Raw genomic sequence first — 16,042 nt, 5'->3', positions numbered from 1 at the left:
TGCATCTTTTCACACTGAGGACAACTGAGGGACTCATATGCAACTATTACAGAAGGTTCAAACCCTCACTGATGCTCCAGAAGAAAAAAACATGCATTAAGACCCGGGGGTGAAAACTTTTGAATGGAGATGTGTACATTTTTCTTATTTTGCCTTAATATCTTTTTTAATTTATTACTGCCCTTCAGAGGCTACTGAAGATATTTCCCAGAAGACAAAATAAGGTAAATTTACCCTGATCTTCAAATTCAAAGCTCCTTTTGGAGCATCAGTGAGTGTTTGAACCTTCTGTAATAGTTGCATATGAATCCTCAGTGTGAAAAGATGGATCTCAAAATCATACAGTCATTGTTGGAAAGAGTGAAAATGCACAAAACTGCTAAAAAAACCAAAGAATTTGTGGGATTTTTCTAAAGAACAGCAGGCAGTTTAACTGTCCAGGACAAACAAGGGACTCATGAACAACTATCACTAAACAAAAGCAAAAAACAAAACAAAACAAAAAACAGCGGTGGATTATTCAGGTGTCAACACAGTATTCAGAATCGAGTGTATGTAAACTTTTGAACAGAGTCATTTTTATAAATTCAACTATTATTTTCTCTTGTGGACTATATGTAAACATCTTTTATAAATTTCAGAATTCTATTCTCAGAAGAAACATTACCAGACCCTCAAAAACCAGCTTTAACACCAAAGTGATAAATATTGTCATAATACAATGCAGCACAGCTACAGCTAATGGGAAAGTTCTAGTTTTTAATCGCCTACTGGACTTCAATGTACTTATTTACCAGTATGTACAGTAGATACAACAGATAATTTCCACAGTGCACCTGTCAGCATATAACAGAGTGGATTACACTCACAAACAGAGGATTTCCTCACGATCCCTCTTTAAACAGGACTAATGGATGAGTACTGTACGTGTGTGTAGGTGTATAAATAGCACACAGCCTTGTAAAAGCCGTTTATAGCCATCACTGAAGGACAAGCCCTGATAATTACCGGTCTTAACCGGGTCAAAGGTCGCCGCGTAAGTAGCTCCGTCCCATTCACAAGACAACTGCTTCTGTCACACATGTGTATGCAGTGACTCTGTGCAGTCTATCATTATCTCAGAGGGGGCGTGTGTGTGTGAGTGTTTATGGGACCACGACTGTAACCAGGAAACACAAAGCACAGCTTCTATTAAGCTGCTTGAGTAAACAGACCTTATGAAAGGAAAGCACTCTGTCCGGTTTTTCCTTCAATCATTTTCAACTCAGTTTCATTTACTCATCTGCCATAGACATTTGGCCATGTGGCATTTTTTATCAGTTGTCAGATGTCATTTGGTGGGTGTTTCCATCTCAAAAACACATGAAACTACAAACACAGATCATCTAACCCAATTTGGGCTGTAATTGTTTTTATGGGGTTGTAATGTCACTTTATTATTTACAGGTGCTTGCTGCCAATTTCATAAGTGTTTTTACTCACACCCCCCAAAAAATGACCACATACTGTATGAATTACAAACAGATCTGTTTTAATTTTGGTCCCATCTATGCGTTTACAAAGAGGAACCAATGCAAAGAGAAAGTCTTTGACAATTGGACAAAAAGGGTAATAGTATGCCAAGTCAAATATTACTATAACTTCTAGCATTACAGCCATTTTGGTTCATCTTACATTACTGCTGAGAAATTTGGGTTTAGTAAGATATACATTACATTTTTTAGGAAATTAATACTCTTATTGTTTAAGGATGCATTCAATTGATCTCAAGTGACTGTAGAGACATTTATAATGTTATAAAAGATTTCTATTTCAAATAAATGCTGTTCTTTTGAACTTTCTGTTCACCAAATAATCGTAAAATTTTATGCAGCACAACTGATAATATTAAGAAATGCTCTTTTGGTGTTTGGCCAAATAATGCAGCTAATCCAGCAAACATGTCGGCAGTGTGGAAGCATTTAAAACTGTCAGAGAAAGACGCAAAAATCATTACAAGCACCGTCAGCACGAGAATGTTTAGTATCGCATCGCATGTCTTAAATTAAAAAAGAGGAAGGGGTGGTTATTGCTGGTTACTGTATGATGACTGAAATCGCGAAATGGTCTTAAACCATTAGTAAATAAACTACAGAACGTCTAACACATGCACAAATCTGACAGTGCTGCATGAGCTTGTTTGCCAGTGTTCAAAGTCCAAAGCGTGAGGAATATCGCCACTGAAACAGCGTGATGAGAATCATTCATAAATCTGCAGCTGTCAGCAAAAAAGTAGTACTGAGGTCTTCGTGAGGGTCTCCGCCAAAATAAAAGTCTACATTCATAAATGTTAGTATTGTAATTCTACTGTTGTTCTGTAAAATAAAATAAAATGTAAGACAAAAATAATGATAACAATCATTACAATAGCTCTATTAATACATGTATTATAACATTCTCCTTTGCTCAGCAAGACTGCATTTATTTGGACATTAAAAAACACATGCCTGATTCAACAATTTATTTTATAATAATAAATGTTTTTATTATATTATTACCAACAAAGCGCAATTTAACTTGAAATTTATAAGTTAGTATAACTTATAAATTTAATGTTAAATTGCACTTTGTTGGTAGGCTATAATGTCTACTACAATGTTAAAAATTTTCATTTTTGGTTAAATAAATGCAGACTTGGTGTGCAGACGAGACTTTTTTCAAAAAGTGTACATGAAATTGTAGAGCTGGGTTTTGACACAAATTCGATTCTGATTCATAAGTAGAGCTGCACGATATTTCGCATGCGATTGTCATGCGCATCTCATCAGTAAAGCCGGTTCTGCGATTAGTAGTAAATCTCCATCACGTGCGTTCAGATGGCGCGGTATTTAAAACACTGAGCTGTAGATCACTGAAAAGCTACGCAATTTTGCGTTCAAAATCACGGATGAATCGCATTCGATGTTGAAGGCGAAATTGCGTAGCTTTTCAGTGATCTACGGCTCAGTGTTTTAAATACCATGCCATCTGAACACATGTGATGGAGATTTACTACTAATCACAGAACCGGCTTTACTGAAGAGATACGAGATATGCGATGTATCGTGCAGCCCTATTCATAAGCTTGCAATTTGATTAGATTTCCGATTCAATTTGATTTGATATTGATTATTTGTGAACCTGGACCACAAAACCAGTCATAAGTGTAAATTTTTTCCGAAATTGAGATTTATACTAGCCTGGAAAAATCCAGACCCTAATCTATTAAGATTAAGGGTCTGGCATCGAGCAATGAAAAGGGCCTAACTCAAGGGGTGGCACCAAGCATGCATTTGAAACTCTCACTGCACGCAATTGGATAACGCCACGACCGATCACTAAGTTTTCAATAAGCCCCATACGCTTAGCTACCAGTGGAGCTAACTGATAGATTAAACTCTTGCCGTATCCAGTCGCAAAATGGCAAAAATGTCCTTCTTGCAAAGGAACGATTCGAGCGCGGTTTTCTGTTCCTCTTTTATATGAAAAGCCAAGTCTAACTCGTTCATTGTAGCGGCCAAAGCCGTTTCAAACAACTGGTGTTCATCTGTTTACTAAATGATTCCGGACGTCGCAGCGCTGTCGTCATCAGCTTAGCTCGCCTCTGACCCGCCTACATCAGATACACCGATTTGATTGGTTCCCAGAACTGCTTACGTAATGCAGTAATGTGGATCATTGCTCGATGCCAGAATGTCTTGCAGAGACAATTCAAATTGTGCTCTCGCGAGACCTCTGGATTTCCAGGGTAGATTTATACATCATCTGAAAGTTGAATATATAAGCTTTCCATTGATGGTTTGTTAAGAGAGGACAATAATTGGCCGAAATACAACTATTTGAAATTCTGGAATCTGAGGGTGCAAAAAAATCAAAATATTGAGAAAATCACCTATAAAGTTGTCCTGATGAAGTTCTTAGCAATGCAGATTACTAATCAAAAATTAGCTTTTAATATATTTAAGCTAGGAAACTGACAAAATATCTTCATGGAACATGATCTTTATTTGATATCCTAATGATTTTTGGCATAAAATTACAATGTATTGTTGGCTATTCCTACAACTGTTCCATTCTACTTAAGAGTGGTTTTACATTACATGGCAAATTTTCTCAAGGTAAATAAAAATCACTCAACTAATGCTATACTATATGTCCAATATATACTGAACTATATTAAAATAACTCATCCTTGCACATTAATTTCTATTAGAATACATGCGTTTATGATTTGTGACCTTGAGATACAATAAGAGCCTGAATAGGCCTCGTCTTATTCTTCATCTGACAGAGGCAAGCGGCACATGTTATTACAGAATGGACAAAAACATACTTCCGACACAGCTGAGCAGGAAACACAGAGGTCAAAAATTTGTTGTGGCAAAACATCACTCAGAATCAAATATGAGCTCTCAATACAAGACTAGAGGCTTCCCAGAAGAACATTTCTCCAGTATTTGTTTTCTCTAGCACAGGGTTAGATTATTGATTTCCTCCGCGGCTATGTTCCCCGTTTCGCGAGCAGGTAAACAGAACATATATTGGCTGAGGTCATTTTGTCAGAGGGAAAACACAAACAAATGTCCCAAACATACAGCCAAAGCCTGCCACCAGCCATAAATGTAAATCTGACAGACATAAACGTTATCATTAGGCTACATTAGCGCGCTGAAGAGGAAATGTCACCTCATGCTGCGCTCTGAAGATCGCGGGCTGGTTAATGTATGAGAGCAGAAACCATAAACAAACGCAAAGGTCATTCTTGCGGCAAACAAAACCACACTGGACTTGCGACTATCAGCTCATGACGGAAATTGAACAGGTGGAACATCTCACTGTGAGAGAATCAAGACTAGGGGTGGGCGATATGGCAAAAAATATCATATCACAATTTTTTTCAGAAATATCACGATTTAATAACGATTCTTTGTCATGTTGGTTTTCCTATTTTACAGGTTGTCTGAGCAGTACAGCCAAACTAATTTCCCTATTTTAAAACCAAATCCTTACAAGGTAACAAAATATAAAATAAAAAGAATCGCAGATATTTAGGCCAAAGTGGGCAAACATAAAAATTGTCATTTTTTTTTATCTTTGTTATTAAAAATAAGAACAAAGATATGCTACATGTTACAAATACACATAATATACAAATAAAACAAACAGTGCTTTAATTTTCAGGTACAGTAGGTGTATTTATCAGTAGCATTCTAGATATTTAATTAACAAATATAACAACAAAACACTATCAACTAGGGCTGCTCGATTTGGGCAAAAATCATAATCACAATTATTTTGGTCAATATTGTAATCACAATTTTTTTAACGCTTATGACTGGGTCCAAAACCTTACATTAGTGATTAATTTAAAAATAGCAATACAGCTTTACATACTGAATACTTTTATGCAAGTCTAAAGTAGTCTAACAATACTACAGAAATTGAAAGTAATTATTTGAATGTAAAATAAAACAGCGTCTTCACTGTAATAGTTAAACATGCTTTGTTTCTTATTAAAACTACAAAAGTCCTTCATTCAAGAGCAGTGAGTGATTCTCCTCTTTGTATTTTTACATTTTATTAATATTAAGCACAGAGACGGCAGAAGGAATATTATTTGTTGCCGCTTTAACGCCACATGGATGCAATATACTGTTGCACACGTATTTTCATTCTCAACCATTTATGATCATTTAAGACATAACTGACAAGGGTTTACATGAATAATCACCAATCGCCTCATTTTGAAATATTTTTGTCTGTATTTGACCATTTAGGCACCTTGAACTTAAAGATAACTTTACATGTCCGTGTTCTGTTCCGTCTCTGAGCGCATTATGTAAAAAGGGACAGCAACGGCTATATTGTTTAAGAAAATTAAGATCATTTAATATAGATAAGACATTAATGGAAATGTTCTATAAGTCTTACTTTGAGTCTGTTTTGTCCTTTTCTATTAGTTGTTGGTTTGGTAATCTCAGTGTTAAATATAAAAGTGCTTTAAATAGAATTGTCACACTTAGTGGAAAGATCATAGGTAAAGAGCAAAGAAATTTGTCATCATTGTTTAATAGAAATATTTTGAGTCGGGCTAGAACTGTGCTAGCTAATAATGATCATTTCCTGTTTTCAGAGTTCTCTATGCTTCCTTCTGACTGCCAAAGATGAAAAGTAATCGATATAAATACTCATTTGTCCCTTGCGCAATTAGGCTTTTAAATGGTTCTTGAGGAAATTTGTTAGGGTATGTGATATTTATGTTTATGTATTGTATGAGTCTGTCTGTTTCTGATCGTGGCTGCATCTAAATTGCCCGTAAGGGATTTTAATAAAGTTTGACTTGACTTGATACACAGAACAGCACAAGATTTCTTACGCGCTATTAAAAACACAGCATCAAAGAAAAATTAATAAATCAAGCACGTCCCTTTTTAGGAAAGTAGCGTTACATGATTTTGCTGATTTGCATGTGAAATTACGCTTTTATGGAGGAGCGAAAACATTTATTAACGTTTCGTTGATGTTGTGTTTTTAATAGCGCGTAAGAAATCGTGCGCTGTTCTGTGTATGTGCTCAGAGACAGAGCAGAACACAGACATGTAAAGTTATCTTTTAGCTCAAGGTGCGCACCTAAACGCTCAAATACATAGAACAATATTTCAAAATGAGGCGCTTGGTGATTATTCATGTAAACCCTTGTCAGTTATGGCTTAAATGATCATAAAGGTTCAGAATGAAAATACATGCGTAACAGTATATTGGATCCATGTGGCTCTTAAATAATATTCCTTCTGCCGTCTCTGTGCTTAATATTAATAAAACGTAAAAATACAAAGAGAAAAATCACTCACTGCTCTTGAATGAAGGACTTTTGTAGTTTTAATAAGAAACAAAGCATGTTTAACTATTACAGTGAAGACGCTGTTTTATTTTACATTCATATAATTACATTTATTTCTGTTAGACTACTTTAGACTTGCATAAAAGTATTCAGTATTTTTTTTTTTTTTTTTTTTTTTAAAAAGCACTGTTTTTTTATTTGCATCTTTTTTCTGCTGTATTGCCATCTGTATAAAGTTTTGGACCCAGTCATAATCGTGTTAAATAATCGTCATTACAATATTGACCAAAATAATCGTGATTATGATTTTTGCCCAAATTGAGCAGCGCTATTCCATAGTATTTTATTTATTTTTTCCCACTATCAAAGTCAATGGGGACCAATGGGTTATCCACATATCTGCTTTTTTGTGTTCCGCACAAGAAAAAAAATGTATAGAGATTTGGGACAACATGCGAGTGACAAGATTTTGAGGTAAACCGTCCCTTTAATGACAATCGGGAGCATGTTTAGTTCTGTCGCTTTAAGAGCTGCACGCATCTAATATACAGGCGCGCAACTGTTTACTTTCACTTTAGAAATAACCAACTGTGTTTCTATGTAATCATTGCATGTTTTTGACAGTATTAGAGAATCAGACGCCAAAGATAGCTTAGTCCAGTAATCAGGCGCTGTCTGACAGGTTTTTACCGCACACGCTTCACACACTCATGCACGATTACTACAATATTTATTTAAAAACAAATCGTGGAGATGTAATCGTCCACGAAATCCACACAGACTTGATTAATAACTGAAACAAAACTGTATATCCCATCATTTGGTAATGCTCTCTTATGCACATGTTTTATTCTAAGTCTTCTATTCCTTTTAGACCTAAATCTCTCATTTGCTGCCACAACCCAAGGCTAATGTTCAGATTTGGAAATCTTATTTTATCTGGCAGGTCATCTGCATCTGCATCCCTGCGGACGGCCGTGGCTCTGAGGGGCTCACGCTCTAATCGCTGTATTACGCTGACATAACAGACCCATAAGACACTGCTGACACTCAGGCTCTTGAGGAAGCAGAATATTGTCTCTTGTAGAAAGAATAACAGTCTGGAAAATGTGTTATCACATTTGTTCTGGCTCATAATTACTAAGAATGATCTGGTGTTAAATGTTGTGTACAGCAGCCTGAAACCTGATGATCACAATAGTCTTAGCAGAAATAAGGATCTGATGATGATAACCTAGCAGGCAGAGATCTGTACTAGCAACTAAAAGATTATTGGAGTATCTTTGTATTCGGGTTTTTATATTTCAAGATTTCATGTTTAATTTAATGTTTTACTTACTAAAATTGAATTAGTTTACCCAAAATTGAAAATTCTTTCATTAATCACTGTATTTCATCTTGGTTCATATTCGAAGGGTCAGAGGTCTCTCTGATTTCATCAAAATTCTTAAAAATGTTAAAAATGCGTATCGAAGAAGAAACAAAGGGCTTACGAGTTTGGAACAGAATTTTCATTTTTGGGTGAACTATCCCTTTAACTATTTTAACTATTTGTAAAATTTACTAACAATTTGTTAAAAAATTGTTTTAAAGTAAATCCCACAGCAATTTTTTCACTGTAATTCAAATAAAGCTGAAATTAATGAAACACTAACAAAATCTAGAAAGGCGCCTTTGCAGCTGATAAAACAATCACTGCATAAATGAATTACATAGTTAATTAATAATAAGAGTTGAATTAAATAATAAGAGATGAGAAATCAAAATTACTAAAACTGAAAGACATACAGAGTAAAAAAAAAGACAAAACCACAGAACAAAATGACAAACTTAAACTAAAATAATAATTTTAAATATCTAAAAAAATATATATATTATAAAAACAAAAAATGATCAAAGATAAGTAAAAGCAAAACATTAATTAATTAATAGTATATGCATAATACCAAAATAACACTGCAGCTATATGTAACCTTGGACCACAAAACCATAAAGGTCTCTTTTTTATTATCTATGTAATGTATTTGAAAGCTGAATAGATAAGCTTTCCATTAATGCTTGGTTTGGTAGGATAGGATATTTTGGCTGAGATCAACTGTTTTAAAATCTGAAATCTGAGAGTGCAAAAAAATAGAAATACTGAGAAAATCGTTATTAAAATTGTCCAAATGAAATTCTTCACAATGCATATTACTAAACAAAAATTAGGTTTCGATCTATTTACGGTAGGAAATTTACAAAATATCTTCATGGAACATGATCATTACTTAATATCCTAATGATTTTTGATATAAAATAGATCATTTTGACCCATACAATGTATTTTTGGCTATTGCTACAAATATACCCATAATACCCATAATATACCCATGCTACTCATGATTGGTTTTGTGGTCCAGGGTCACATATTTCAAACAGCCTCAAGGGTAAAAAAGTAGACGGGGCATAAATTCAACATTTTATAGGGGACATAAACACATTTACTTTCATAATTTGATGTATTTACCTTTCAGGAGTTGATTAGATGGTGAAAAGAATTTATATGACAGCTTACTGAGGTGAAAACTAAGAGGTCTTGCCGACAAAATCCATTTTAGAGAAAGACCAAATTAGAAAGCCTTATGCGGAAGACACATGATGCTTTTTAAAGCTAAAGTGTGTCATTTTTTAAACCACTAGCAAAAATGGAATTGCAAAAATAAGTTTTCACAGATTTCTAGAACACTCCCCCTATCTGTCATTGGTCGGTCAAACAGTTAGCCCCGCCCCAAACTCACACCATTGGTTGAGGGAATGTTGCACAAACAAACAGAGTATTGTTTACACTATTTGGGGAAACTGACATCTAAAGGTGTACTTATAGTTGTTCCTACATCTTGAAATAGAATAAATGTACCTTGAACCACAAAAACAGTCTTAAGTAGCAAGGGTATATTTGTAGCAATAAATTCAAAAAAAAAAAAAAAATTATGCCAAAAATACTTAGGATATTAAGTAAAGGTCATGTTCAATGAAGATATTTTGTAAATTTCCTACTGTAAATTTATCAAAACTAATTCTTTGATTAATAATATGCATTGCTAAGAACTTAATTTGCACTACTTTTGGGCAATTTTCTCAATATTTCGATTTATTTCCAGGTTTTCAAATAGTTGTATCTCAGCCAAATATTGTCCTATTCTAACAAACCATACACCAATGGAATGCTTATTTATTCAACTTTTTATGTATAAAAACGGACCTTTACCTTGGTCCAGGGTCACATATAAAAGATTTAAACATTTTTAAAAAACTAACACGCTTCACCTTTAAAAAATTATTTTTTGGTAAACCAACATGAGATCTTTACGGAAAACTCTTAAAGCCAAATGCATCCATTGTCAATGGAAAAGAATAACCAAGACACAATCTGTCACTGTGCTTTGAATTATCTCGGGTTGATTATCTCAAGTTAAGTCCGACTACATAACGTCACAGATGGGGGTCGGCAGAATCTACAATCCCTCACCAATGAACACGACTGGACATTCACAACCACCTAAACTCAGTGGATCTCTCCAGAGAGCCTCTCCTGATGTCACTACATGCGTCCACATATAGAACACAGTGTACCAGCCCCATGCACTGCGCAAGAAATAAAGAAATAAATTTGCAGTCATGTGCAAGGAGATTATTTGGCCGTGCTTAGTGATGCAATGAAAAATTAAATGCATTAACTCAATGACACTGCAAGCTGTTTACCTTATTGCAGTACAGCATCCAAACCTCATACAGTCTCTCGGTCGATGCCATTCTGCACTGCGAGCTGTGAGCATGTAACCCCGATTAAATTATGCTCAATATTCCCGAGCCTTCATGGTGTCAACATCCTGCCAAAAGGAGTTTGCCCAAACGCCACGTTCATTCGTGGTTAACAAATCCCACCAATGGGCGAACACGAGTCGGTGTTAATCCAGGGTGACAGATCGTGTCATTTCCTCTGTGCACGGTGAAATCACATCCATCATGAGAACGATACGAATCCCAGATGACTTGGACTTGTGCGTTTCCGGCAGTTTTCCACCAGCAGCTTTTTGATATTCCAAGAATTCCTGTGTTCTTCCAAGCCCTGTGACAAATACAGCACACATTAAAAACAGCCATGCTGCACGAATGCATTGCAAATTCCAAAAACACATTTGCATGCCACTAGATAACAGTAAATGTGCAATGCATGACTTTGAGAGAAGAAAAAAATAGCCCAAAATAAACAGAGACCCATGACATCATCCCAGGCCAACTCAACCATCACAGAGCCAAAATCATATTACAAGCCTTGAAATAGTATGTAAACTATATTTTAACTCTATCATTTAACAATGTGCATTTATTATTTACACATCTATCTAAAGATACGCACATAGTAAGAGTTACAGATACTAAACAAAACATACTGATACTAGATTTAGATTTAAACTCGCTCCCACAGGGTGTGAAAACATTCAACACTTTGACAAACAGCTTTTATCTTAACGTTACCTAAAAAAAAAATACTTTAGATTTAGATGTATCTCCTAACATTAACACTTGTCTTATTATACAGATCAGATTGTAATAACAAGTGGCAACGGCATATATAAGACTAATAGTATCCATGGCTAGATTAGCTTACTATCGCTTTGAAACTCACCTGCCTCAACAAAAGCAGTCCGTCGAAACTCCCGAGCCAAAGCTTGTGTTCTGGTTAAGAATCCAGGAATGTTGCATGAACCGAAAGCGCCACTGACATTTAAACCAGGTCGGTTTCAACCACCCAAACTAGCTTTTGACTCATTTAGTAACCAGATAAGCCTGACAGCCCGGATGCATATGACGGATATCATCGCATTGGACTGCGACGGCTCGTTACAAAGCCACTGCACGGGCTCGGGTGGCTTGAAGGTGTGTGCGTCTCTGATGGTGTGTGTGTGTGTTAGTGTGTGTGTTATTTTCTTCCCTAGATGTTTTACGACAGGCCGCACTCCTTTACGTTGCCTATGTGGAGCTCATGTGAGTCGCAGAGGCGTGGCTGAAACTGGCGAAACGACCAATCCCAAAAAGGCTTGGCGTAATGAATATTAATTACGTAATGCTGACGTTGGTACGTAAGCTTCCTTGACTTTTTTTTTTGAGTCACATTGTACACAATTTTGTTAAGAAATCAGCATATATATAAAAATATATCATTTAAATTAATATTAGTTTACAATGTTTGTGACATTTAATTAAAAATAGTATATTCAAATTATATTATTTATTTAAATTATATTATAGCTAATACATATATCAGTATATAATAATAAAATATATTAAAATATTAATATTAATAAAATATATTATAATATAAAAAATTGTTTTAAAAGATTAACGTTAATGTCTTGGAGGCATTAATATATTATAATAAATAAATATAATATAATATAAACATATATTTAGTGAATAAAAAATCTAAAGATTGGCATATATATAATTATTTATAATGAATTCATAAATATCTATCTATCTATCTATAAATTAATTTGGTAAATAAAAAGTCTTAAAATGTATTTTAAAAGATTAACATTTATGTCTCTGAGGCATAAATATATTATAATATTATAATATTATATATATTATTATTATAATAAATTTGTATTTTAAAAGATTGACATCAATGACTTGGAGGCATTAATATATATATATATATATATATATATATATATATATATATATATATATATATATATATATATATGATAAAAAAAGATAAAATAATTTAAAATATTTAGTGAATAAAAAGTCTAAAAATTTATTTTAAAAGATTAACATCAATGTCTTTGAGGCTTTTATATTTATTCATATATATAAAATCTAAAAATGCAAAAAAAGAAAATTATTTAGATAATAATCTAAAAAATGTATTTTAACATCACTGCCTCCGAGTCCTAAACTACGTTTTATACAATTGTTTTACTGAAAACATACTGAAATGTTTTACACACAGGTTTTATCATGCTTTTTTTTTTCTTTTTCTTTTTTTACGTTTTTTACGCTGGGATGTTCAGTTACGTGATCTAATTAATATTCATAAACACACTTCAGCAATTCGCCAAATGACTAGCGTTCGCGTGCCAACCAACGTATACCCATCAGCCAATCACATAGGCTCATTGTATAAACATGACCTTGTGTAATTAATATTAATAAAGATGCCTTAAAAACAGTAAAATTGCTAAATTCAGCCTCAATAATTCGGTCGTACTTTTGTAAATATTAAGTTACCTTGACTTAAAATATATTGGTTTTTGCAAGCATGATATGTTTAAAAAGTACAAGATCTATTTATGATGATTTGATGCGCTATTTTGACAATATACCGCCCCCTATTGGCCAGAGAACGCAAGTACAGACATACTTTTAGTGCTGATCACATAAAAATGTATCAAATGCAACACAAAACGCTGAAAATGAAATAATTTTGAGAGCTATTTTTGAAAGTAATAAAAATAATAAAATATTAAACAAAAAATGAAGAAATGAAAAATATGTTCTACTATTTCACAGTGAAATTAAAGTATTTAAGAAAAAAAATGTTCAAATAAGAAATATTGTAATATTTCACTGTAAAACTGAAAATGGCACTAATATTTCTTATTTATTTCTCAATAATAATAATATATTAAATAAATATTAGTTTTGTACTATTTCACAGTAAAATTAAAATAGATTAAGAAAAACTAAATGTTATTATTGAGAAATAATAGTAATATATTAAAATAAATGTTTAATAAAAAACTAAAACAAAATATGTTTTGTACTACAGTACAGTAAAATTAAGTGTTTATGAAAAACAATTTTATTACTGAGAAATAAACTATTCAAATAAAAAATATTGTAATATTTCTCTGTAAATTCAAAATGACTACTAATATTTCTTATATTTAATAACAGCAATAATATATTAACTACGAAATTAGTTTTATACTATTTCACAGTGAACTTTAAATAGTGTTTATTAAAAATGAGATATTATTATTATTATCATTATTCAACTTAAAATTTAAAGTGACAATACTTTTGTCAAATAATTTTCTTACCTGAATTTTTTTTCTTAATAATAATATTTTTTTTAAATAAGAAATATTACTTTTGTAATATTTCACAATGTAAATCACACAACTTAGATAAGCTTGTAAAGTTAGACGGCAAATGTAAGCAACTGAACAAAAATATAAAAAATTATATATGACATTTTAAATGGCAGGGACTTTCACTTTAGCATTAAGAAATGGCACAAGGCAAAAAACAAATGACACGACACCAAAGAGTTATGAAACAGAGTAAGAATATATTTATCATGTCTAAATATCTTATACAGTTAACATATTTTTAAAAAAAAATTCAGTAAATATAATATCGGTCACAGTAACAGCTGCTCAGTCCTTCAGTTTAATCGTGATTGGTTGAGGCAGTGTTGATGGGCGGTTGAACAGCACAGCATTGATGGTTCGGTTTGTTTTTCTTCACAGGATTAAAACGTGCAGTTTGTTCATACAGAACAAGAGGAGGCTTTTGGATATCTGAACACAGAGATACACACAAACACATGTACTGTACACACACCCACATGTTCACTGGCACAGGTCGAGTGGGTGATGCACTAATGACACACACACACACACACACACACACCTGACATCTGGCTCCTGCATTCATGGCTCAGTTTGACGACCTCACTCATCAGAGTTGGATCAAATCCAGTGATTTGCAGTGAGTTCTTGATGTGATTGGCTGCTGTGAACATCAATCAGGAAGCTCTGATCACACACTGACATGGTCAATATTCAGAATGGCATACTAGTAGTATATACTGCAGTATGCATGGAATACTTGGGTGACTTACTACATTGGCCAAAATGTGCAGTATACTTACAAGGAATAAGACACATAAGCAACAGTGCGTCTTCAACAGCTTGTTCGTGTTCTTTTCTAACCGTTATATAGGAGAAAATGTTGCATGAAGTGATACAGTTATAGTCAGTCAGAGCACACAGAATCAAATGGCCTGATGAGTGCAGTTTCTTTCCTGAATTTTACAGAAAGCTGGGTGAACATATACAAAAAATGCTTGTTTAAAAAGTGCTAATAGTAGGGCTGCACAATTTACTTGCAAACATGTGATTTTTCTGATATAAATTGTAATTTTAAAACTTTCAGGTTTGCTGTGCTTGTTTACAGGCTGCACAGTTTGGACAAAAATGTTATTATATATAAATATGAGCATAAGATATATATTATTATTATTATTACTGTTATTTAATATTATATTTAACAAATAGAAAATATTAGCGTTGTAATATTTCACTGTAAAAATAAAAATATCAAACATTTAAGAAAATAAAAATAATATTACTTCACAGTGAAATTAAAATAGAGTATAAGAAAAACAAAATTGTATTATTATTATTATTATTATTGAGAAATAAAAATAAATAAAAATATGAAATGTAATATTTGACTGTAAAATTGAAAATGACCATACTAGTATTTCTTATTTGAATTTTTTTTTATTTCTCAATAATAATAATAATAATAATAATAATAAATTAAACAAAATGTGAAATATTAGTTTTGTACTATTTCACAGTAAAATTAAAATAGTGTTTAAGAAAAACACAATATTATTGTTATTATTATTATTATTATTATTGAGAAATAAAAAAATCAATTAAGAAATATTGTAATATTTCACTGTAAAACTGAAAACAGAAATACTTATATTTCTTATTTGAATAATTGTTATTTCTCAATTATAATAATAATATATTAAACAAAATAAGAAATATTAGTTCTGTACTATTTCTCAGTAAAATTAAAATTGAGTATTTAGGAAAAACATATTATTATTGTTATTATTATTATCGAGAAATAAAAAAAATTAAATTAAAATTAAAATTATTGTTAATATAGTTAATATTTCACAGAAAATGTCTTACCTGAATATGTATTTCTCAATAATAATAATAATAATAATAATAATAATTATTATTATTATTATTATTATTATTATATTATATTAAACAAAATAAGAAATATTAGTTTAGTACTATTTCACAGTAAAATTAAAATAGTATTTCAGAAAAATTATTATTATTATTATTATTATTATTGAGAAATAAAATAAAT

General features: G+C 32.4%; 1 protein-coding gene across 1 annotated transcript in view; it reads right to left on the bottom strand.

Annotated features, from left to right (window-relative positions):
* LOC141346838 (neurobeachin-like protein 1) overlaps nt 1–14,660 on the bottom strand; it is an 87,100-nt gene extending 72,440 nt beyond the window's left edge. The window contains exons 1-4 of the mRNA XM_073851796.1: nt 14,549–14,660; nt 14,353–14,436; nt 10,847–10,967; nt 10,368–10,483 (exon numbers count right to left, since the gene is read on the bottom strand). Of these exons, the coding sequence (XP_073707897.1) occupies nt 10,368–10,483; nt 10,847–10,967; nt 14,353–14,436; nt 14,549–14,660 (433 nt within the window). The remainder of the gene's footprint in view (nt 1–10,367; nt 10,484–10,846; nt 10,968–14,352; nt 14,437–14,548) is intronic.
* Nucleotides 14,661–16,042: the final 1,382 nt, after the last annotated feature.

Source organism: Garra rufa, chromosome 12, assembly GCF_049309525.1.
Source record: "Garra rufa chromosome 12, GarRuf1.0, whole genome shotgun sequence".
NCBI lineage: Eukaryota > Metazoa > Chordata > Actinopteri > Cypriniformes > Cyprinidae > Garra > Garra rufa.
This window is presented reverse-complemented; position numbering and strand designations above follow the sequence as displayed.